At 33.7% G+C, this 24,668-nt stretch overlaps 4 protein-coding genes across 6 annotated transcripts; 3 read left to right on the top strand and 1 right to left on the bottom strand.

Annotated features, from left to right (window-relative positions):
- The first annotated feature begins 683 nt into the window (after nucleotides 1-683).
- LOC110615467 (probable galacturonosyltransferase 6) lies at nucleotides 684-7,744 on the top strand. Of its 3 annotated transcripts, none has more exons than XM_021757311.2 (9): nucleotides 684-1,067; nucleotides 1,289-1,323; nucleotides 1,638-1,679; nucleotides 1,791-1,974; nucleotides 2,059-2,132; nucleotides 3,706-3,938; nucleotides 4,170-4,527; nucleotides 5,945-6,466; nucleotides 7,090-7,744. In XM_021757311.2, the coding sequence occupies exons 1-9, from the start codon at nucleotides 959-961 to the stop codon at nucleotides 7,363-7,365; spliced, it is 1,833 nt and encodes a 610-aa protein (XP_021613003.1). In that variant the 5' UTR covers nucleotides 684-958; the 3' UTR covers nucleotides 7,366-7,744. The 3 variants fall into 3 exon arrangements, with proteins under 3 accessions (XP_021613003.1, XP_021613005.1, XP_021613001.1); XM_021757313.2 differs by having other exon boundaries at nucleotides 685-1,067; nucleotides 1,791-1,944; XM_021757309.2 differs by having other exon boundaries at nucleotides 685-1,067; nucleotides 1,791-1,980.
- A 449-nt stretch (nucleotides 7,745-8,193) lies between these two features.
- LOC110615468 (photosystem II reaction center W protein, chloroplastic) lies at nucleotides 8,194-8,959 on the top strand. The gene is made up of 2 exons (XM_021757314.2): nucleotides 8,194-8,407; nucleotides 8,500-8,959. The coding sequence occupies exons 1-2, from the start codon at nucleotides 8,311-8,313 to the stop codon at nucleotides 8,808-8,810; spliced, it is 408 nt and encodes a 135-aa protein (XP_021613006.1). The 5' UTR covers nucleotides 8,194-8,310; the 3' UTR covers nucleotides 8,811-8,959.
- A 1,339-nt stretch (nucleotides 8,960-10,298) lies between these two features.
- LOC110615642 (glutathione reductase, chloroplastic) lies at nucleotides 10,299-16,169 on the top strand. Its single transcript, XM_021757632.2, has 11 exons — nucleotides 10,299-10,741; nucleotides 11,269-11,494; nucleotides 11,606-11,884; nucleotides 11,958-12,134; nucleotides 13,505-13,558; nucleotides 13,660-13,808; nucleotides 14,548-14,611; nucleotides 14,683-14,853; nucleotides 14,943-15,080; nucleotides 15,500-15,577; nucleotides 15,814-16,169. Exons 1-10 carry the CDS (start codon nucleotides 10,362-10,364, stop codon nucleotides 15,539-15,541), a joined length of 1,680 nt encoding a protein of 559 aa, XP_021613324.1. The 5' UTR covers nucleotides 10,299-10,361; the 3' UTR covers nucleotides 15,542-15,577; nucleotides 15,814-16,169.
- A 2,199-nt stretch (nucleotides 16,170-18,368) lies between these two features.
- LOC110614825 (phospholipase A1-Igamma1, chloroplastic) lies at nucleotides 18,369-21,201 on the bottom strand. The gene is made up of 2 exons (XM_021756502.2): nucleotides 19,796-21,201; nucleotides 18,369-18,766 (listed from the first exon to the last, which is right to left on the bottom strand). The coding sequence occupies exons 1-2, from the start codon at nucleotides 21,064-21,066 to the stop codon at nucleotides 18,505-18,507; spliced, it is 1,533 nt and encodes a 510-aa protein (XP_021612194.1). The 5' UTR covers nucleotides 21,067-21,201; the 3' UTR covers nucleotides 18,369-18,504.
- Between the last annotated feature and the right edge of the window lie 3,467 nt (nucleotides 21,202-24,668).

Below are 24,668 nucleotides of genomic sequence, written 5' to 3'. Positions count from 1 at the left end.
AATTCATGCTAAGTGTCGCATTCTCTATGGAATACTTTGCTAAATCATTGCAACTATCACTAAAATCATTGCACAAAGCCACCTACCAGGCTGCGCTACAATTGGAATCTATTTATAATATTTGGAAATGTTATTAAATAATATAATATCAATTATTTATTTTATAAAATCTGAAAATAATTAACTAATTTTAAAAATTTTTTCAATAATTTTTTTAAAAAAAAAATCAAATTAGTATCCCTTTTATCTCAATTCCAACCCGCCCTAGACATCCATGACATATGCTTCATATTTTTCTTGCCTTATGCCCCTGACGCTTTAATAAAAACATATCGTTTAATAATAATTTTAATAATTAAATGTGAATAAAATTTAAAATTTTGCATTTTTAAAAATATAAAAAAATATTCAATATATATTTTTCCTTTCTCGAGTGAAGAGCTATGATAAAAAATTAAAATTCAGTATATTCTCTCCGGAAAAAGAGGGAAAAAATAAAGGAAAAAAAAGAGAGCATATCTAAATCGACGGCTGACGATGCTCGTCCTCATCGTCCACCGTGATTACCCACCGTCATCCGTCCTCGTTATCGCTTCTCAGATATCAAAGCACACCCCAAGGTATATAAGGAGTGTAAAACATTAAATTGACCAGAGAATTAAACCAAAAAAAATAATAATAATAATAAAGGAAAAAAAAAACGTAAAAAAGAAACCCCTCCCTCACAGAACCAAGCATGGAAAAAGCTCTCTAACCCCTAACATCTTCTCTCTCTCTCTAGAAACGCAAAACACACTTAAAAAGGAAGACCTGAAACCCTAGCCTTGCTGTTCAAGTATCGAATATTGTCGATTTGAATCCGTGAAATGTGCTTTTTGGAGAACGATTGATCGAGAAAGAGAACCGCGAGATTGAGGATTTAGACTTTGGAGATAACACAAATACAGTTTTGATATTGATGAAGAAAATCAATCAATGCCAGAGGATTCCGATCCTCTTTCTGCTCTGTTTCACTGTCCTCGCTCCTCTCCTATTCGTCTCAACTAGGCTAAAAAACTTCACTCCCGGTAATATTTTATTCTGTTCTATCAATCTTTTCCATAATTTTATTGTGATGATAAAATGAGACTTTCCTAGCTATAGGATTGATATTATGTAATTTAATTCAACGTGATCAGCCGGAAGACGCGAACTATATTAATATTAATCTTGTAGATAGGATCATCTTGTTGCTGCTGTTTGTATTTTTGGTTTGACTGGATTAATTGATCTTCATGTGATTTGGCAGGTCGGAAAGAGTTCGTTGAAGATTTATCGACTTTTGTAAGAACTTTCTTTACTTAAATTTCCGTCTTTCCCTTCTTTGGTTGCTAAGCAAATTCGGGATATAAAATGAGAGATTCAGATTTATTTCTTTTTCTTATTGTTAATGGTTAAATGACAGAATAATTCTAACATAGAAAAAATTGACTATAATAATTTAAATTGACAACAGAAGTTTGGCTTTAGGATCGAAATGTTAGGAATCCCTGTTTTGACATACTCAATTCAAGTTTTTGTGTTCGCTCTAACTTTTCCAATAGATGTATATTGTAGGCGTGTTGATAATTTATCACTTTCCTTTTCATTGGGTGCAGAAATATCGGACAGATACTGTAAAACTTAGAGCAATTGAGCAGGTAGCTTCATATTTATGCTCTCGCCCCTCATTGTTGGTTTGGCATTCACTGGTTTGCTCCCTGTTCTATCCTTTTCTTTAGCTATGTTTACATGGGTGCTTTGTGATCTAGGAAGCAGGTGAAGACTTGAAAGGGCCCAAACTATTTGTTTATGAAAGAAATAATTTGGATTCTGTAGTTAGTAACAGTTCCAGTAATCGGAGGAATGATTCTAAGCATTCTGAAAACAATAAAGACAGAAGTCATGCAGCAAGGCAATCTAAAAGTACTGGATACGTATTTCATCCTTTGCATAGTAATGGTCAGGAGTTTTTCTTTTCTTTTCCTACACGTTTAATGATTGTGAAGCTTTCTCTAATATCTAACATTTAAGATTCAGGAACCAGCCATGAAAGAAAAGAAGAAAACAAGTACATTCAACCGGAAAGAGTATCATCCATGTCAGATGACAAGGTACATATGCTTATGCTATTCTATAATCATCTCAAAGGAGACTGTTCATATTAGTGTTCTTTTTGGATCTATTGCATGCATGAACTTATAGCTTCACGAGGTTATTATGAAATTAATGAAGATAATAGAATATTATCACTTAGATTTATTTCCTCAGCTTGGAGCATATCATTTACAACACTGATCTGATCTGTTCAATTTTCTGCTTGCCCTAATTTGCAAAAAAGCTGTTTCATTCAATTGTTACAAAGCCTAATGTGTATGCTTCTATGCTTAGTGTACCCAACATGAAAAATGGATTATGTATTTAGTGTTGCTGCCAATTCATTATTCTGATATTTAAATTGCTGCTAATGTTAGTTTGGACAGGATGTTGCTACATTGTATACTTGTAATTTCATATTTGGCATTTAGGAGATTGAAAATCCAGTGACTGAACATAGTCAAGATGAGGATATTTGAGATGGGCAATTATAGTTTAATAGATAAAGAAGTTTGGAAATGAATTTTTTTGTAGCATCATAGTTGACCGTGTTAAGATGGTTGTACTTATCTGGTCATAGTAAATACTGAGTTTCTTTTATTATGTGAAAACTAATACAAACTATTAGGCATGTCAATATAAATGGAAGAGGTTAGTATGTGATAGAGTAAGGAACAAGATGAATAAGATTTGAATAGAAATTATAATGGAGATTGATGATTCGCGTTAATAGGAGGAGGAAAAGAAACTCAGATTCAACAATACGATCTCAAGAAATTCTTTTCAACAAATAAACAAAGAAAAACATGGTTGACAAGCAACCCCCAGGAGCTAAATCCTGTGCTAACCCAACTAGGTAGCCCCAGCACTGTATTTTAAGAAATTAATTCACTCCTTTCTTCTTCTGAATGGTTCTTATTTATAGCTGAACAATTCTTCTCTTCCCATGAGACCCAAGTCCTGATATTCTCTCCAACAACACCCCATTTTCTGCTAACTAATTCCAGCTGTCCGATTCTAGATTCCTCAATTGTTAATCTAAGGACTTCCCTTCCAGTTTTCTTCTTCCATTGCTTCCTAGAATATACTTTCAATAGGTTTGGGCCTTTCTCCATTCCTCCTGGGCTTCTTGATCCATTCCTATCAGTATGTCATGCAAAATGTGGCTGCCACACAATAATTTGTTTGCTGTATCATGACACCACCAAATAACATGCATTAGGAATGTGGTCATTCTTGACTATCCCAGGCCTACTGCCTACTCTCCATGCTTTGCTGATGGAGGCATAACTAAGAAAAATCACCTGACTTTGCCCCATGTTAAGGTTACCAAAGTACTTGCAGGTTCTGTCGCATACAAGGGAAGTGATTATGTTAAAAGTAAGAAGTGCCACTTGCATCATACTTGTATTGATTCAATGCTGTGCAGTTAAGATGATTTTTGCCTTTGTAGTTTTTCTTGTGGTTCTTTCCTTGTGTACATGTTTCAGGTTTCACAAATAAGCCTAGATCATTTGTTGTCTATATTTAAATGATAAGCTTTTTTATACTTCTGCAATCTGCACATTATGTGCTTTACCTTGGCTGCAGAGACAGTACAATCAATCAAGAAGCCGACATAACCTGAATTTGAGGACTCCAACACATAGAGCAATAGATGTGAAAGTAAAGGAGATGAAAGATCAACTCATTAGAGCCAAAGCATACTTAAGTTCTGCACCACCAGGAAGTAATTCTCATTTAGTAAGAGAGTTGAGGGTGCGTATAAGAGAACTAGAACGAGCTATGGGTGGAGTCATGTGGGACAAAGATTTATCAAGGAGGTACCTTCACCACCAATATATATATATATATATATATTAAAATCACATATATATTGGTAATTGATGAATGAAGCTAAGAAAAGAAAGTATGTAGTTTCGCTCAAAAATAAAATGTTACACTAGCTCACTAGCTCTTTATACCATAAATTTATGAGAAGCACCGTTAAGCTTGTTCTGAGTAAGGATGCTGATCAGAATTGGTTTAAAATCTGAGCACGACTGTATTTGCAGTGCACTACAGAAAATGAAGTCCATGGAGGTTTCCTTGTCTAAGGCTGGTCATGTTTTCCCACATTGCTCCTCCATGGCTACAAAGCTCCGTGCCATGACTTACAATGCTGAGGAACAAGTTCGAGCCCAAAAGAATCAAACAACATTTCTTATTAAGCTTGCTGCAAGAACCACACCAAAAGCCCTTCACTGCCTTTCTATGCAGTTGACAGCACAATTCTTTGCCTTGCCACCAGAGGAGAGGCAGTTCCCTAACCAACAAAAACTACATGATGCAGATCTCCATCATTATGCTGTTTTCTCTGATAATGTCCTGGCTTGTGCAGTTGTTGTGAATTCCACAGTATCCTCTGCTAAGGTTAAATGCACTAACATTTTGGTTTCCTTTCTCCCTTACCTTTTTTTATAGTGATAATGCTCCTGGGTACTGCTAACATATTATGCACATTTTCATATCTAGCATGAAAGAGATATATGGGGTCAATATAGCCTCGCTATTAATTTGCTTCCACGTGAGGTCATGTTCATCTGTAGTTACCAGCTATACTGAACTCGGTTTCCAGACATCTTCCTTTCTATGTTAAACTATGTGCATAACATCTGTAGTAATACTGCATGTACTATACACGATGCATTGAGAATTTTTCACTCAAATATTTTTTCTGTTTATGGCGAAATCTTTATCATATTAAGAATAAAATAGGGCTTAAATGTGAAAAATCCTAAATTTCTAGAAAGAGCATGCTAAACAATAGCATCATATTGGCGTTAGTGAGTAGGAAGTATGATTACTTATTCACTGAGCAATAACAAGTATGTGCATGGGACAGTTGTTGATAGTTAGCAATTGCATTTAAGGGAGGAAATAGAATAGGGTGGTGTTAGCCCCAAGCTCAAATTGTGCCTTAGTATTCATGCTCTTACCCTGTTGATTCCATTTGTTTGCTATGTTTGGAGGCACTGATTTTAAATCTTTTTCCAAAAATAGAGGATTGTGGTTCTGTGGAAAACATTATCATTCTTCATCTTGATTGTTTGAATAAAGAGGGCTTTGAGGACCTTCATCCTTGGAGGAAAGTGCCAACTTATCTGATTGTGACAACAACTAAAAAAGAGGGTTAATTTTTGTTTCACTGGAGAGTGTGCTGGATTGAACCAGTGCGTGATGAATTCCTCTCTCATTTTTCAGATTGAACTAAGTGGCCATTCAACACATAGGAGGATGGGCATTAGGATTTAGGACAATGTGAATCTAAAGGTTCAGGGTGGAGTTTTGCTGTCCTGGGCACATTTAAATTGACCCCTTCAAATACTGGACCATTTTTTGTCCTCTACAAATCTTAAAACTTAAGCAAATGATACATCTCTTTACCTTTCTATTTGAGGGATGCTTAAGTGTCAGGTTAGCCAATTTTTTCATCATCATTCTGTGCTATTTATCTTATGATCTTTATGTGAAAATTTTTGCGTGATATATAATGTAAGATATCGATAAACATTGTTTTACCTTTTTCCTTTCCCTTTGGACCTTTTTATCTGTTAACAGCAAAATTTATGCATATGACAACATCTAGGAAGCTTAGATACACCTACAGGATCCCCCCAACTCCCCCCTTCTTTTCAATTTGCCTTGAGTAGAGATAGTTCATGATGTATGTGGATGCTATTTTTTTCTGTTTAGACACACCATACTGTTAGCTTTTCAAATTTTCTGGCCATAACTTCAATAACAAGTGCAATGAAGCTTATGATTATTGTTGCTGAATTACTGACAGGACGCAGAGAAAATTGTTTTCCATGTAGTGACTGATTCTCTCAACTTCCCAGCAATCTCAATGTGGTTCTTATTGAATCGTCCCGGCAAAGCCACAATTCATATCCAGAGCATAGATAATTTTGATTGGTTGGCAGCCAAGTACAATTCAACATTGAGGCGGCAAAATTCCCATGATCCAAGATACGCTTCTTCACTGAACCACCTTCGGTTCTATCTACCGGAGATCTTCCCTCTGCTGAATAAGATTGTGTTCTTTGATCATGATGTGGTGGTGCAAAAGGATCTTACTGGACTTTGGAGTCTTAATATGAAAGGGAAAGTAAATGGAGCAGTGGAGACTTGCCTGGAAAATGAAGCCTCATTTCGCCAGATGGATTTGCTCATTAATTTCTCAGATCCATATGTAACAAAGAGGTTTGATGCCAAGGCATGCACATGGGCATTTGGAATGAATTTGTTTGATCTGAAAGAATGGAGGCGGCGGAATTTAACTGCTCTCTACCATAAATACTTACAAGTGGTATGGATATTGTTGTTCTAATGACATTTGTTTTTGTTTATGCACTGATATGGCTGATGATTTCTGTTGCCTCTGTTCTTGCATCCTGGATTTGTGACATTGCATATACAACACCTGCAAGTGCTAGTGTTTGGTTTGAATTATGTAGTATGATTTCTATTGGCTTGTGGACTCTCTCTCTCTTCCTCTGACCTGGAGTTGTGAACTCTGTCAGAAGGAAGATGAGCTGGGATAATTCTGTCAGCTTGACATCAACAAAACATTAATCGCCCTGAATTTTCGTGTTGAAATTGAACACCTCCTTTTTCCATGGTTTCATTGGCTGTTGTTTGGGCTGGTTATATTATTGCATCTCAGCATGCATACAAGAGGCATTAGTTGAGCCACCCAGGTTTTTACTTCCTGAGTTTTGTTTGACACTTGAGAAGCCAAGACTTTTGCTGCATTTCCTTGTTATCTCATATATGCACACTTCCTTGCAAATTTGCTTGTTGGTGGATTGAATTGTGTACAAAATGTGCAGTACATGCATGCATTAGCAACTTGTGCATGCAGATTCTGGAGCAAACCGTTTAATCTGCACTTGTCATTTATATGCTTGTTTGCCTCATCATTGGCTGCAGGGTTATAAGAAGCCGCTGTGGAAGGCGGGGAGCTTACCATTAGGTTGGGCAACCTTCTATAATCATACAGTCACATTGGACAGGAGTTGGCATAGACTAGGGCTAGGTTATGAGTTGGGCATTAGACAGGATAGCATTGACCAAGCAGCAGTGTTGCACTATGATGGAGTCATGAAACCATGGTTGGATATAGGAATTGCACGTTATAAGAGTTACTGGACCAAACACGTCAACTATGATCATCCATACTTACAGCAGTGCAATGTCCATGGTTAATTGAAATCGGAGCATGCAAGGGACGTTATTAGTCTGCACAACATCATCAGTTGCTTCTTGTTTTAGGAAATTATGTTTGGGTTGATTCTTTAACAATTCCTTTTGTAAATTTCAACTCTTTTTCTTTTTCCTTCAAAAGCCGGGGTAATCTTCTAGTAGCTGAGTCAATTTATACTGGTCATTGAATTGAAATAAGAGTCGGAGGTGCATATTCTTATGCAGTAGTTGCTTAGTGTGTACATAATTCAATTCAGGTATTGGATTTAGATTCAAACAGATAAGCATTTGGAAAGAAGACTAATGAGAAGAAATTGCATGTTCTACATTAAATGTACATTATATTGCTTTTTGCGAGTAATTTGTGTTTCCTTGAAGGCCATCTTTACATTGTATTGATTGTCTAGTTTGCCACTTCCGATTCAGTTTAGTTGTGGTTTCAGCGGAGTAACTCTCCTGTATTGTATTTTTCCAATTTTTGAAGGAAAAAGGAGATGAACCAGAGATGGAAACTATATTCCTTGGTAAATAGTTCAATAGTTTAACTGCGTATCACACTGTATAATTAGGGGTTCAGCCAGCGTGTATGTAAATGTATTCCTTGTGGTAAATGGTTGTATTGAAAATTGACTGGAAGCTGCTGCAAACACCCGTACATGCGTATTATTAAAGCGTACTATTAGCAGATGACCAGAATGAGTATCCCCGCAATATTATTAGCTAAACGATCAGTGGCTAATGATAGAGTGGTTGGATGATGTGACACGTGGTGGAAGGTAGTTGGACTTGTGTGGATATCGGATGTCAAATGAGGGGCTGTCAAGCTATCCAATTTAAGTGTTGCGTTAGACAGACTTTTGCACCAATAATATTGATCAGTAAATTCGAGTAGTAACAAGTTCTGCTCTGGTTTTTTCCTCAAGTCCATTTTCTTCCAAATTGAAGAAAATGGCTACCATATCTGCGAGCACTCCAGCCTCATTAACCACTCGTGCAACTCTTGTGCACAAGAGATCAGCAGGGGTTTCACCCTTACCTGTTCTTGGTATGATTATCTTCTGTTTTTCTCATGAAATATTGCATGTGACTTCTCTATGGATGAAAAGTTTACATATGCATGGTTTAAACTCCTTCCAGGCTTGCCAGCCATGGCACTTAAGGGAAAAGTGAGATGTTCCATGAAGGAAAAGCCATCTGTGCAGGAAAACTGGTGTAAGAAAGGCATGAGTGCATCACTTTTCGCAGCTGTGTGTGCTGCAACCATGTCAAGCCCAGCCCTAGCTCTTGTGGACGACAGGATGAGCACTGAAGGAACAGGACTTCCCTTTGGCTTGAGCAACAATCTTCTTGGTTGGATTCTGTTGGGTGTGTTCGGTCTGATTTGGGGTTTCTACATTGTTTACACTTCCACCCTGGATGAGGATGACGAATCAGGATTGTCCCTCTGAAGCCTTAAGTCAATTCCTAACTGCTGTTTGTCACAATTCCCATTTTAAAAAGAATGTAAAAACTGAGAAGAGTTAGGCTTTTTTCCGTCTTTTGTAATTCGTTTTTCGTTTGTGCAATTTGTGTGCCTGCCTCGTTAATATTCTTCTAATCCTCTTGCTTTATTCTCATAATTAATCTTGCAGTTGCTTCATGCAATACTGTAAATGAAAAATAATCCTTGTTTTAATAACCTATCAAATTCGAGTAATAAATCTTTCAAACGTTAATCAAATTAATCTGCACAATTATATATAGTTAAATTTTTTATTTAAAACAAAACTAATAGTTAGAAGAAAAAAAAAGTTGAAATAGGTGTGGCTATTTGTAATTATTTGATTTTATTGATTCTTATTAAAATTCATTTGATAGTATATAATAAGTTCAAATTTCATATGTTAGGTATTATCACTAGAATTTGTTTATACAAATAATTAATTCAACTTAAAAATGTATATTTTTTTATATCAGTTATATTTTAAATAATGTTTTATCAAGTTTCTAAATTTAAACTATTAATTTAAAAAGTTTAGATTTTTTTTTTAATGAAAATTGTTAGCTTATGTATTACTTGAATCTTTGTAATAACAAAATGCTTAGTTCTCAATTTCATCACTATACTTATTAAGAATATTTAGAGAATAGAAAGAAGTTTTTAGTCTTTTTAAGTGTGAAAGTGAGCAGAGAATATATGTTCATTGACACCACCCAACAAAGTTAATTACAAAAATATATGATGGAAAATTAAGAAAATATATAAAGTGAAAGTGAGTTTATTTGTTTTAAATGTCGAGTTTGTGCTTCGTACGTCCACGTCGTGTTTACGAATGATTTTTGGAAGGCCTTTGTTCGCGGGTTTCGTATTTTGGTTGGGGAAAGATTTGGCTTTTTTTGAGAAACTTTTCCCACCAGAGCTCCCTCACTGTTGCTGGTTTAGCTTTCTTTTAATTTGTTTATTTATGGTTTCGTTTAGTTTTGTAATTTCTCTTAAGATTAAAATTTGCATATTAATGAATTTCATGAATCTATTACCGTGCGTAAGAGTTCGCCTTTTCAGTTTCCTAAGTTGGTGAGTGTCTTATATTGTCGTGAATTTAGATCTATGCAACGATTCATCTTGATAATCATGCAACAAACCTCCTTTAAAAGCTTGGGCTTGACCAGCAGCCTCTCAAAAAGCACTATCAATATCCAAGGACAACTCGAACACGCCTACTCTTTACTTTTCTATGGATGAATAATACTATAAATAAAAAATTAATTGAGAAATTACACAAAAAAAATAAATTTGAAATTAATAAAGCAAATAAAATTTATTATTTAATAATGTTAACTATCTTTTTAAATTATGCGGCAAGTACGATTTGAGTGGATGACTAACGAGAGGGCCCACCTGATGAACGGTCTGGAATCCGAAACAGTCTTCTTATACACACAATGGCTGGGCATAAGGTATATTTATGGAAGCTGAAGACCGAACATAAGAACTACGCATACCTTCCCGGCCCAAAAAAATGGCAGCTGCTACTTCTCTCACTGGCACTGCTCCTAAGCTCACGTCTCCTACTCTCCAATCTCTCTACAGGAACTTCCCCATCGCAATTCCTCTCTATTCCTCCTTTCTCTCTCTCCCCAAAACCCTATCCTCTCTCCCTCCTCGCCGCCTCTCTCTCTCTCCCTCTCATCTCCATCGCCGCCATTTCTCTGTTCGCTCTGACTCCGATAATGGCGCCGAACCTGCTCGCCACTACGATTTTGACCTCTTCACCATCGGCGCTGGCAGCGGAGGTGTCCGCGCCTCCCGCTTTGCTTCCAATTTTGGTGCTTCTGTTGCTGTATGTGAGCTACCGTTCTCCACTATATCTTCCGAGACTACTGGAGGCGTCGGTGGCACGTAAGTAATCGAGGGAGATTAAGAATCTGTAGATAGAAGCTTTTCTGATTTTTCTTCATATTCATTTGGTTTGAAATTTCAAATCTTTGTCAATAGTGTTCTTACTTGTTTATGGATCTAAGATGAATATGTGTTTAGGTAGAAAAGTTTTTGTTCATTTATATTCTGGTGGTTAAGAACGATTGAATTTTTAAAGTAATCCAGAAATAAAGGCGAAATTAAAATGATAAATATTCCACTGTTGAATGTGTATTCAGCGATGAATTTAGACAATAAGTCGGTCTACATTCAGCTAGACCTATCAGCGAAGTTCATATTTTGTTGTAGATTGGTTGTTCAAACAAATCTAGCATGCCGTTTGTAAGTTGGCAGTGTGAGCCACTGGCAAAAGGTCAGGTGAATAGGAAAGAGTGTGCTTTTATCTTTAACACACAGTATCCAAATTTTTGGAAATCAGAGGACAAACCTTAAGTCTAACTTTATCATTTTCCCCCTCTTATTTAAATATTGACCGGTTTTTGATGCAGGTGTGTCCTTCGTGGATGTGTACCGAAAAAGTTGCTTGTGTACTCATCAAAATATTCTCATGAATTTGATGAGAGCAATGGTTTTGGATGGAAATATGAGACTGAACCAAAGCATGATTGGAGCACTTTGATGGCTAATAAGAATGCCGAGTTACAGCGCCTTACTGGTATCTACAAGAATATTCTAAAGAACGCTAATGTCACATTAATTGAGGGGCGTGGAAAGGTGAGATTGTTCCTTAGTCTATGTTATGCGTGCATATAAGTTGTTTGAAATTTGCGCTCTTACTTCTATGGTTTTATAATTCTATGATCCATGCTAATGGAATATTTGCAGATTTTGGATCCACACACAATTGATGTTGATGGAAAACTCTATTCAGCAAGACACATCCTGATTTCAGTTGGAGGGCGACCCTTTATTCCTGAAATTCCTGGAAGTGAATATGCAATAGATTCAGATGCAGCTCTTGATTTGCCCTCAAAGCCTGAAAAAATTGCAATAGTTGGTGGAGGCTACATTGCGTTGGAGTTTGCCGGTATATTCAATGGTTTGAAAAGTGATGTCCATGTATTTATACGGCAAAAAAAAGTGTTAAGGGGCTTTGATGAAGAGGTGATGAACTCTGAATAGTTACAGTCACTTAATTGGTACATACTCTTATTTACCTCACATTTATTTCCTGCAGATCAGAGATTTTGTTGCAGAACAAATGTCTTTAAGAGGAATTGAGTTCCACACGGAGGAGCCACCCCAGGCTATTATTAAAGCAGCAGATGGTTCCTTGTCTCTAAAGACCAACAAAGGAACAGTTGAAGGCTTCTCACATATCATGTTTGCAACAGGACGTAGGCCTAACACGAAGGTTTGAACCTTTTCGTAAAATCTTTGTCTTCCCTCTGGTGACACATAGATATATTGGGCTATTGATTAATGATTGTGACATAGAGGCACTGGTATGAGTCTCAGCATACCTGTCCATGCTGAAAATTGAATAGAATGATTACTGTTTTTTTTTTCATCTTTTACATCAAAATTCTTGCTTTCTTATTAAGTGGTTGCCATTGTGGGCTCAGCAACTCAGTAGTATCCTTTTAAATAAAGGCTGTTATTTATAGGTCTTTGGCCTTCCTGTTACCATTACACCCATTATTTGAAGGCAAAAGAAATTTTGTTCCTGTAATGACTGTTATGCCGGTTACTTGTGAAGGTCGTTATTTACCCATTAAATATCGGTAACAGTTTGTTATCTCACCATTTTTTTTTATGGGAAAATAATTTTTAGTCCCTCAAGTTTAATGAAACTCGATAGTTAGTTTATTGGTTTAAAAAACTCGTTAAAACGTCCATGAGGTATTAAAAATTTCTACTAATCGGTCTTTGTTAACTTTAGACATTAAGTGTTCTACTATTTAGTTCTTATACTATGAATGAAATTCATTAGTTGGTGTTGTATTTTTATAAAAATTAAACTAATTAGTCCCTCGTTTTAGACTTTTCTCGGTACTTAATGGTTAAAATTAATGGAAATCTCCATGATGTTTTAATGTAATTTTCAAAATCAATGGTCTAACCAGTGAGTTTCACTAAACCTAAGGGACTAAATAGTAATTCTCTCTTTTTTTATTAACCAGACGGAAGCAACAACTCTTTCTCATTTTTTTTCCTAGTTTGGGGAATTTTAAAAAGTTGTTTCTTATTCTCTCTTAAATATTTCATAAAAGTTAACTATCTATGTAGAAATCTCTCATTTTTTCTCTCTTGAGCTAAGATTATCGATTTCTTTCTAGTTCTACACATCTATAGCTTACAAATATCTTTATTTTTTTGTCTTCTTTTACTTGTTTGTTGAAGAAAATCATATTTGATGCCTAATTTTTTTATTAAACTTGTAGCATGAAGAATTATTCTTTACTATTTGTTACTTTAGCTTTAAATTGATTATTGCTAATGATATCCAACAATAATGGATTTAATGTCTTTTATTTGATGTATTTATGTTCATCATTTAGTTATATATCTTAGTTGTATTCATATCATTAAACATCTCTTCTTTCCATGAACTTTGCATTTTTTTTTGAAAAATTTGCGTAGTGATAGGCCATTACCATTGCTTTATAGCCATTATAGGTATGTTTCCGTTACTCGCGACTGCGACCCCAATTTAAATCCATGCTCTATAGCCACATGGTCCATGGAAGGACTGAGTGAATGGTAACTTGTTTTGCATTGCAGAACTTGGGATTGGACACAGTGGGGGTAAAAATGAACAAGAATGGAGCAATAGAGGTATTATCATAGATGGTTGGGTTTTCTTTTGCTTGATTTCCGTTTTTCCCTCTTCCTTGTCTCTAAATGTGTTTTAAATAGTTTATCACTTCATTGTCCAGGTTGATGAATACTCACGCACATCAGTTCCTTCAATTTGGGCTGTTGGAGATGTTACAGATAGGGTGAATTTGACTCCAGTTGCTTTGATGGAAGGAGGAGCATTGGCAAAATCTCTGTTTCTGAATGAGCCAACAAAACCTGATTATAGGTACTCAACTAATTTTGCAATAAATGGGTTGTTAAAACCTCTTTGACGTAAATCACTTTGAGAAATGCTTCTAAATAATAACATAAATATGTTTATATTATCACATGTAAAATCACTTCTACATATAAGTTTAATGTCCAGAAAACGAAATGAGGGCTGCTGACTTGGAATATATATTTCTGTGATTATTTGTTTATGTATTTTTCCATTTCTAAGTGATGTATTTTTCAAAAAAGAAAAAAAAAGGAAGTTTCATCCTAAAAGAAACTATTAATGGGAACACAACGAACTAACTACTGCTCTTTTTAACCACAACTCTCTCATTTTAATTTTTTTTTTCCTTTTTTGGTTGCTTGTGTGTGTTAAGATCTTTTTTTTAACGTACTACTCTCAAGTACTTGGTAACATAACGCCATTAGTGCTTACTAGAATTTATGTGTAGCCACTGATTCTTGCATGTTACAGAATGAAAAATTTTTTTCACATAGCAGTCATTTGTGAAAACTGAAAGATAACTGATATATTAACTCTGTTCAAAATCTTGTAACATTGAAATGATGAAACCAGTAAAACCATGAATCTAGAAAATTTGCTCAAATTTTTCTTCCTTTCTGGCTTAAATGTTCTGACAAGGATAAAATATTTAAGTTTACTGAGATGACTAATAGCTAAAGATCTACAGAGATAATTAGTAGCCATCTTACTTCTTATTCTTCTTCCTACTTTTTCTTTCGAGTAGAGCAATTCCATCTGCCGTTTTTTCCCAGCCACCAATTGGACAAGTTGGTCTCACTGAAGAGCAGGTGATTCCTTCTCCTTCTTCCTTGCAGCTGAGATTGGCTTCCTGTGCTTAACTTTATGAGGATTATTGCAGGCTATAAAAGAATATGGTGACATCAATATTTTCACAGCTAATTTCAGGCCGTTGAAGGCCACTCTCTCAGGGCTTCCAGATCGGGTTTTCATGAAATTAATAGTCTGTGCAAAGACAGACACAGTTCTGGGGTTGCACATGTGTGGAGAAGATGCACCAGAAATTGTGCAGGTTTGTGCATTGACCAAAATCGATGCTTCCAGTTAAGGATTTTTGAATTTTGGGAGTTGATTATGGCTTCTTAATCTTTGAATTTGCAGGGATTTGCTGTTGCTATCAAAGCTGGCTTGAAAAAGGCGGACTTTGATGCTACAGTAGGTATTCACCCAACAGCAGCTGAGGAGTTTGTCACAATGAGGACTCCTACACGGAAGATTCGAGCTGCGCCTCCATCTGAGGTTTGTTAAAATCTTGGACCGTTGCTTTGATATTGTGCTGAAATTTGTTCTCCATCATTGTAACCAAATTTCTCAACTTAATAAATGGAAAGTATATATATATATATATATATATATAACTGGTGGTTTTTAAACTGCTTTATGAATGATTGGTCGATTTTTTTCTGATGGCAAAGTGTTGTCCTTGAAAAACTAGACTGTTCCATATTCTCAGAGGAGGGTATGTATTTGTGTGTTAATAATATCAAATGGCATGAAGATTGTAGTTAAATTGTTGATTGCTCTAGCATAATGTATTGGCAAGCTTAGGTTCGTCCTTTATTTATTTTAATGCATTGATGATGACCAGTTTTTCTTCCAAACTAAGAATTTCACATCTGTATCCGTTGCTTCTTCATTGGTTCTTTTATTTGTTCCAGGGAACAACAGATCGTGAAGTTGAAGCTGCAGCAGGCGTTTAGTTTGGGTTGTCTGTATCATACAGCGGCTCCTTTGTGGTGTGAACAGTTACCTATGACTTGCGTACAAAATTTATGGTTTCTAGATGATCTGTTTTTTCCTGAAGAAAATATGAGAAAGAAAACTATTTGGCAACAGTAGTGCACATATCAGCAAATATGTTCATGTGTTCAAATATCATTACATGCCGAAGAAACTCATCGGGCTTTTCTTTTTTCTCTAGTTCATTCTAATCCACGAATTCTGCTTTACTAAATCTCAACCAACTGGGCAGGTAACACCAAGAAAATGACGGTGAAAAATCTGCCGTGAAACAATTGAGAGAGTGCGCTGCTCGGATGCTGACAACAATTGTACTGTTGACTTCTTGAGGAATTGTGAATAACAGAGTTTAGTTGGAACCACTGGGGTGAAAATGACTACTTCAGCACAAGAGAAAGGGTGCTTTTGGAAGGATAGTATGTATATTCATATATATTACTGGTGCTTTCTTGTTATTTTTGGCTTCCGAACATAAGAAACAGCAAGAATTGTGAATCCAGACTCAGAGATCCATTTGGGAAATAATTTTTGCTCAACATTACTTCTTTGCTTTGTAATTCCATATGGTGAGAATTATTCAGTTTTTGATATTGTCTTTCCTTTTGTAACACAAGAACAAGCTTGCAAGTCGTCTACTTTTTGCTAATCGCTGTATTCAATCTTCAACATCAGCCTCACCAGATCACTGGATAACTTTCAGATTTTGCACATGATAACTTCTCAGACCTTAGTGGAAACAAAAAAGGTTCAAATCCATCCCTAAACTATAAGTTGGGAGGCCAAAGTAGTCCCCTTTTACCTATTAATTCTTAGTTTTGGGTAAATAAAGCTAACAAATGTAGCAGTTGCATTGCACGCTGGGATTAATGTTGCCACATGGATTGTGTGATTCCCTCAATTCATTATTATAGGCTGTCTTTTGTTATGGTTCTAATTTGAGTTAAGAAGGCCTTGTTCTCTCCAAACACAAAGCAAATCAACTCAGAATTGGGGATAAAATTTATCAAAGGGGTTTTAGGGTTAAAAGCTGCCTTAACCAGCATATTCTCGCATCTATATGCCACATGTATGGAATTCCTTTCCGAAGACACTCTTATAAACTTTTTTCTGAAAAAAAAAAAAAAAAATTCTCTCTTTAATTTATTATTTTATTCAAAATAAATAGCGGCTAAAAATTCTGACATGTGTTGGCTTTATCCAGAAACCTGATGCGCACACTGTAATTACATCATTAATAAAAAAAAAAGCAGAAAACCCTTCTGCAGCTAAAACTAATTTCAGAAAGTCGTAAAGAAGTTGTAATCGCCAACTGTGGAAACAAAACTTTCTTGACAGATGCATAACTGAAAGATTGAAAACTCAGATAAGCTTATTAAGTCCCCAGATCGCGAGATGCAGCTCAAGGCATTCTCCATTGACCAATTACAGTTGCAATAATTATATTTAGGGAATCAATGCAATATTTGTATTTAGACGGTTAAAATATTTATTAGTGTAGTATTTATACTTAATAAAATATACATTTAATAAATTTAAACTCAATATAATTATATTATATCAATTATAACTTTTTAGATTTAATAAAAAATATAATTCTAATTTATTAAATTTAATTTTATTATATTTTTATTTATTTAGAATAATAAAAAATTATCAAGCTTTTTAAATTATAAGAATATTCACATAAAAAATTCAAAATTTTTATCTATGATTTAATTTAAATATTTAATTTTTAGCATAGTAAAACAAATTTTCAAATATTTTAGCAATTTTATTTAAATTTAAAATTAAAGTTGAAAAAAGTGCATCTATACTTATAGAGTATTATGAAACTTACATGTCACATAGAATGATATTTTTTTAGAATAAGTCTGTTGATATAAAAAATTCAAAGCGTTTGTACCTTTTGCAAATTAATTTAAAACTTTAATGATTGTCCTGATAAGTTAAATTTTCAAATTTTTTGACAATTTTATTTTTAGTATAATGGATATTATTGTAATTAAAAGAATTTTTTTTAAATTATATTTTTCTTAGAAAATCTAAGTCTGAATTTTTCTTTTAATTTTTAAAAAATTAATTAAGTATAAATTTTTTGCACATCCATTATGAAGCTCTATTTCTTTTTTTTTTTTAATACAAAATCATAAGTTTTATACTATGGTATTTTTATCGAATTAGTCTCAAAATATGAAAATTTACTCTTTACTCAAGAAATAGAGTTTTAATGTGCCTTTTTATAGAATAAGGGCACATATTAAGCTTTCGAATTCCTCTCTTAAAAAGCTAAATGTTTATGAATTTGGATCTCTTTATAAGTAAATATCTATAATACTGAAGAAAAAAAAATCTGAGCTTTATTATTTTCTTGTTGAGTTTTTTTTTTAAAAAAAAATTAAATAGTGAAAAGTATTTTAAAAATAAATTGGGGGATCTTTGCCATTTTTATTGTGGAAAATTATAATAATACCTATTGAATTAAAAATAAAAATAAAAATTTGATTCGTCATGGCATTAGAGTTTTAAATTAGTTCAATTAAATATATTTAATTATTAAACTAAACAAATCCTTAATTATTTTATCAATTAATAAAAAAAATAAATAAGCATTCCAGTGTCGTATTCAGTCATTAACATATATATTTTTTGGGTTTTAGCAGAGTGATAAGCTTATGCGAATTAAATTATTTATTTAATAAGTCTTGATAAAATATAATTATATGCACAGTTAAAAAAGTAATTCTCTATAATTAATTAATATAAAAATAGCATCAATGGTTCTTGAGATACACATGAAAAAAATAAAATTTTCTATCTAGAATTTGTCGTCTTCGTATCAAAGATCCATCTTCACACACAAAAAACAAAAACAACATACATATTCATATCTACAACTCGTCTTTCTACAACTATCAAAAAACAATTAGCCCAAAAGTGGGTTATGAGGGAGAGAGTTAAGGCCTAACTTATGGAGATGGTGGTGCATGTCAGAAGGATGATCATCAAGTTTAGGGCGTTCAGGTTGCACCCAGCGGCCATCGTTATTCCTTATCATGCCTTTGTTCTCGTCTTGCCTCCAGAATGGCGGCACCAAGTAATGATCTTTCAAGAAGTCTGATGCTTTGTTCACCAATGCTGGGTCTCTTCCACTTGCCAGCACAAATCTATGCCCTTTTCCATGGTATCTGTCACCATTTCATTTTCATTAATTACCTTTAATTATTTAGTAATTATTGTCACTCCCCACAAATATATAGACTTTGAAACTACAGCCCCACATAGAAACTATAATATTTTTTTAAAAATAATATTTAACTAATTATTATTAAATTAAATATCAATTATATATAAAATATCTATTTTAACACATATAATACAATAAATATTAAATAAAGCAAAGTTGGCTCAAGGGTGGCGTAGTTGATGGAACTACTCAGATGTGAACAACCATTCAAGGTAAACGTAAGAACCTATAATAATATACTACTTCAAGCTTCAAGACATTACGCCAGAGAGTAATTATTTCATACAGTCAGACGTATGATATAATTATTATATTAAAACTTAAAAATTACTTAATAGTTATAATTACATAAGATTAATTAATTATTTAATATAGAAATATAATATATGCATAAATCACTGGGAGCTATGAACTACCTAACATCATTTTGATTGGTTTCCTATCCAAATCGAAGACTCTAATATGTGAAATTTCCTTTTCACGGTAATCATTCCAATTTTCAGTGAATTATATATCTACTTATTTGTGGGAAAAATTTAGATAAACCAGATTTACATGGGCCTGGTTGATTATCTCATATCTTACTGAATGCAATAGTGGACATGATCCCAACTACCATTTGATGCGAATCCCTTTGATTTTTTTTTTTTTTTTTTGGTGGAGATCTCTTCGATAATTTTAGTACTTCATATCTGGGAATTAACAAGCAACAGATAGATAAATAATTATTGGGGACATCACATGCTTTGTGTCAGTCTAGTTGCTATCCAAGTCTTATCTTTTACTCCTATGCTTCATGGCTGTCTGATAGTAGAACTCCTAGGCTGCTATGACCATTTCATGATAAAGAGTAACTAATTTATTATATTTTTTTTCTTCTTTTGAAAGTCTAATAGTATTTATTATATATATATTTTGTGCATTGTGTAAAGCATTGTGCTTAAAATAAAATATAGGAAAAAGAAGTTACCCGTCAAGCAAATGCAAGATAGCCTCCAAGTTATGGGCACAAACAGGGTCACCGGTTTCTTTCAAGAAGGGAGAATTATTGTGATCTAGCAGCAGCTCCACCCCAACATGCGAGTAACACCAAGGCAATCCTCCGGCTAACTTCATTAACACAGACGGCACTTGTTCATTGAACAAAAACCCTGGCGACTTAGGCACCACATCATGCGCATTCACCACCCTCAACACTTTCGCGCCCAGCGACTCCATCCGCTCCTTGAATCTCGTGTTCCCCACTCGAGGACCCGAAAACGAGAACACGCTCACCGGCAGTGCTCGACAATCTTGCATCACGTGTAACCCCGTTTCGACAATATCGTACGCACTTAATATGGCTAGAGCGCTACCTAGACTATGTCCGGTTATGGTGATGCTTACTTCCTCGTTAATGTACATTTCTGTTAATCGTTTTACCTCCGTCAATATTTGTTCTCTAGCTGAGAACTTGCAGAACCGGCAGTTTTCGTCTTTGTCCGTGTAGAGATCGAGGAACCCGGATTCGACCTTTACGGTTGGATCTGGGCATGGGATTTTGTTTCCGTTGATGGGCTTCAGAAAGTCCATTAAATCTGCAATCCACTCCAGCCGCGTCACCGTCCCCCTCCACGCAATAGTGATGTCACGGCGGCCTAAACGCTTTGATGTTTCATCATTGGAAACCGCGACGTATCCGATCCAGTTTGCTTTGCTGCTCCACACCTTTGGCCACCGCGATTGCTTGAAGAAATTTGGGAGGTTTATATTTGTTGTGGCGTAGAGATATCTAGTGACTTCATAACCATGGTGAATCATTCCTAGAGACTCGAAAAATTTACGGCGCATGAATCTACAGCTACCACAGTACTTGGAATATGGGTCGTAATCAAAAGCGTCGTAGCAAGCTTGAGCCATCTCGCCGTATCGGATTAGTTCGGACCGTAGAAAAGGATCCATCGGATCGAGCAAGCCAACCCAATCATCTTGGCCATGGATTTCTCTCCACACATCGGCTAATTTTCTCTCTTGCTGTTTGATACCAGTTGTGTAATCATCGAGCTCTTGTTCTATTTCGAGCTCTGTAATAATGGAGGACAACGACTGGCCTGTTTTGGACAAGGCTCGAGGCAGGGCAGATATTTTAGCAGCGAAATCTACAGAGTTTGATCGCCTAAGTTGCAGAGGGAGGCACTTGTCGGACCGGAAAATATCAGGTTTTCTAAAAGGAAGAAGCGTGTTGGATGGAGAAAGCGCCATTCAAAGGTTGGTGAAGCAGTTGAAAGGTGGTGAAAATGAAATTTTTTAACGGAGAAGGAAATGAAGACCGGAAGAGGATGGTGAGAGCAGGGCCACCCCCGCCAGATATGATGTAGGCTATATTATATAGGCGACTTCATATGTGCCTTCTTTTTTTTTTTTTAAAAAAAAAAAAATTACTATATTCAATATAATGTTTAAAACAAAAAGGCTAAACAGTAAGTCTTCATTTTCTAAAGCAACCAAATAAAAATCTTTTGCTTTTTAACATGCGACTCATGCGGATTCACAAAGCCATCAGGGAAGCTGTTTCACATTTGCGTGAACTGTTTGGATGCTACAATTTATACATGGTACATATAAAATAGTTAATTTCTTCCATACATCTATATTAATGATTTTTTGTTAACGGAATGCATAAGCACCCTAATTTATATATATATTATGATTTTATGTGATTTTTTATTTGTTTTTAAATTAATTTATTTTTAGATAAAGATAATAAGAAAAAACAAATGAATAATCATACACCTGGCAGTAACAGTCGCAAAGTCATGATGCAGAGATTTGCAGTTAGCTGTCACATTTAGAGTTCTTTTTTTTTTTTCTCATATGTGCCAGAATAATAAAGAATGGGAACTGCACAATTAAGAAATGCCTTATTATTGCTGAAGCTTTGCTAGCGCTAACTATTGAGATCTTGTCCTGGTTTTCCATATCTTCTTCTTCTCTTCTTATTTTTTTCTTTTAATTTTTTTATTAAATACATGTGAGGTTTCCTTTGTTATGCGGAAATAATTTTTATATGAAAAAAATATATTGCAAAGTATTATTTTATTAAAATATAAATTTTATAAATCCTTCCATTTTAACACGTGAAATTCACTATTTATCTAAATTAATATTTAAAAAAAAATTTGTGGTTAAAAGATTTTTTTTTTCGAGTGAGAAAATTTTATTAAAATTTATAGTTAAAGTTATTTTTTCATAATATATACAAATATTTGTTGTTTATGTTTATTTGTGTGAAGAATTATAATAGTAAAAAAAATCATTTTATTAGAGTTCTAATAGTATTAGGTGTTGATATTTTTTTTAACTATCATCAAAGAATATGTGTTGAGAAGATTTTTAAAAGATGAGATTAAAATATTTTCACTATTTTGATCTAGTAATACTAGATTAGCATAATTGGAGAATTATCTTTGATATAAATATGTATAATTTTCAAAACTAATATTTTTTGAAAGAATTTTTTTTGTCAAAGGAGAAAACTTATTGCAAGTTCATTAGCTGTTGGCTAAAGGCATTTAGCAGAGAGTAGGTGATGGCATGGAACTCCATCAATTTTCTCCAATAAACAAAATGAAAAGGTCGCACTTCAAATTTTCATACCCACCAACCACATATGCCAAAATAAGTGGTAAAATTTTTCTTCTTCAGGATTGGAGAATTCAAAATAATACCCAAAAACCCTTCTCAAATCACTTTCTTTTTTCCACGATACATGCCAAGTCGGTGATAGAGATCTAGCGACTCTCTTGACGTGAAGAGAAAGGCCCATACTTTACAAGTTCATACACGGTTTCCTAAATGAGTTCAACACTAAAGACTAGACAGAGACCCAACAACATCGCCATCGTCATTTGCAAATAACCTGAAGTTAAATAGTTGTAGATGCTATTTTTCATTCCACAACCAACACTACCTCCGCAGTCAACTAGAAAATGCAATTCGACATTATTGCTTTGATTTATAAATCTTTCTAGGACAAAGATGATGCTCTAATTTGGTTCTTGATCTGTGCATTTGTAATTTGAAAAGAAGGAATCAAGTTGTAAGGATTTTGCCCTAAGGTTTTGGATATATATTGCTTAGATCCGGTATATATAGGTTAAATCAATTATAAGATATAAGTAAATAGATTCTACATGAAAAAAAAAATCTACATATTTATATTTTGAAATTGATTTATCTAGTGGACTAAGTCCATATAAAAATTTTAAAAAATATATATTTTTTAGTAAGTTTCTAAATTTTTAGAATATTCATTAGTTTGTTTCATATATTATATATAAAAATTTAAATTTTTAATTATTTTATTAAAAAATATCAATCCTTTTAAATATTTATATTATTTAATTTCTATAATTTTAATTATAGATATTTAATTTTTATAATTTTAAATATTTATGTTATTAATTTTTTATTAATATTAAAATAAATTGAATAACGATCTTTTATTACAATTACTGAAATAGTTTGATTTTATAAAATAATTAACATTTTTATTTTTATGAGGTAAACTTTTATTAAAAAATAAGAAAAAATTTAATATGACACTACCAATTTAAAAATTTAATCAATATTTTTCATCTAGGTATTTATATGTTAATATTTTAATTGAATAATTTTAAAATAAAAATCCACTAATAAATTTTTTAAAAATAAAATCTTATAATTTTATTGATCTAATGGCAAAAAAAATAATTAAAAAAAATGGATGGAGCAGCTTATTAACGGTTATAACCTGCTGCCATGTTTTAATAAGTATTAAAAAACGCAGCGACCAACAATAATTAAGAACTAAATCATAAATAAGAGAAAAAGGATTAACACTATAATTTGATAAATTATGAGGAAGTAAAGAAAACGAAAGAACGAATTTTTTTTTCATATTTTATTTTCCATTCCTTATTATATTAGTGGATAAAGGATAGAAAATATTTTATTTTTTATTTTATTATATTTTTTGTCTTATATTTTTAATTTATCTTCAAAATGAAGAAAAAATATCTTGAGAAAAATCATGCATATTTTTATTTATCCCCTTATTTTCTCCCTTATTGAACAAGGAAAATGAGTATACCACTTTCTTTCCCCTCCCTTTTCAATCTGCCTCAATAATATATTTTTATAGTTCTTTCTTTATCTCGTTAGGTTTAACTCTCTCTCTACTTAATAGGGTTGTAGATAGATTTTTTATTTTTTTGTTTAAAGATATTTGTGCCTAATAGAGGGAGAGCCTATGATATTAGATCTATTCATTTTCTTTTCTTTTTCTTTTGGATTTGCATGTATTCTCATTTGCATTTATTTTAGTTTTTTTACAAGTTTATTAGCTTTGATGATGGAGGCAAGTTTGAACTAGTGAAAGCCTTCTTCTTTTCGGGTTATTCGAGATCAGGTATCTCTAGAGACGTCATCGATGCCGTTAGATAGCGTACAGTCCTATAGTGACTAGAAGAAATTGAGATTGCCCAAGCTCAGCCTCTTCTCCCATTGAGTCTCCAGCTTCCTTCCTATTAGCTAAGTTCTAAACTCGTGTGCACGCGGAGTCTTGTCTTCAATAGATTATTTTAGTCTCTGGACTCTACGAACGCTTTCTCCCTTATTAGTTTTTCAGTCTTAGTTTATTTACTTTGACAATGATTTTTTTGAAAGGCAGCAGTTCACTTAGAGAAACAAAAGCTTACCGAGTTATAAAACTGATCTATTTCTAATAAAAATTACCTTTGATAAAAAAATTGTTTTTTTATAGAAGTAAATAATAAATTAAAATTACTATGTTTAGATAAAAAAAGCTCTAAATATCTGGATCA

Source organism: Manihot esculenta, chromosome 5 (genome assembly GCF_001659605.2).
Source record: "Manihot esculenta cultivar AM560-2 chromosome 5, M.esculenta_v8, whole genome shotgun sequence".
In the NCBI taxonomy this organism is placed as follows: domain Eukaryota; kingdom Viridiplantae; phylum Streptophyta; class Magnoliopsida; order Malpighiales; family Euphorbiaceae; genus Manihot; species Manihot esculenta.
This window is presented reverse-complemented; position numbering and strand designations above follow the sequence as displayed.

Bases quoted from the DNA above. Each gene is read 5' to 3' on its own strand.
- LOC110615467 (XM_021757309.2), top strand. From the start codon at position 959: ATGAAGAAAATCAATCAATGCCAGAGGATTCCGATCCTCTTTCTGCTC. The intron at 1,324-1,637 runs GTAAGAACTTTC...CATTGGGTGCAG, and splicing joins TTGAAGATTTATCGACTTTT to AAATATCGGACAGATACTGT. The intron at 4,528-5,944 runs GTTAAATGCACT...AATTACTGACAG, and splicing joins CCACAGTATCCTCTGCTAAG to GACGCAGAGAAAATTGTTTT.
- LOC110615468 (XM_021757314.2), top strand. From the start codon at position 8,311: ATGGCTACCATATCTGCGAGCACTCCAGCCTCATTAACCACTCGTGCA. The intron at 8,408-8,499 runs GTATGATTATCT...AACTCCTTCCAG, and splicing joins TTCACCCTTACCTGTTCTTG to GCTTGCCAGCCATGGCACTT.
- LOC110615642 (XM_021757632.2), top strand. From the start codon at position 10,362: ATGGCAGCTGCTACTTCTCTCACTGGCACTGCTCCTAAGCTCACGTCT. The intron at 14,854-14,942 runs GTTTGTGCATTG...TTGAATTTGCAG, and splicing joins ATGCACCAGAAATTGTGCAG to GGATTTGCTGTTGCTATCAA. The intron at 15,081-15,499 runs GTTTGTTAAAAT...TATTTGTTCCAG, and splicing joins GAGCTGCGCCTCCATCTGAG to GGAACAACAGATCGTGAAGT.
- LOC110614825 (XM_021756502.2), bottom strand. From the start codon at position 21,066: ATGGCGCTTTCTCCATCCAACACGCTTCTTCCTTTTAGAAAACCTGAT. The intron at 18,767-19,795 runs GTAACTTCTTTT...AAATGGTGACAG, and splicing joins ATCTTGCATTTGCTTGACGG to ATACCATGGAAAAGGGCATA.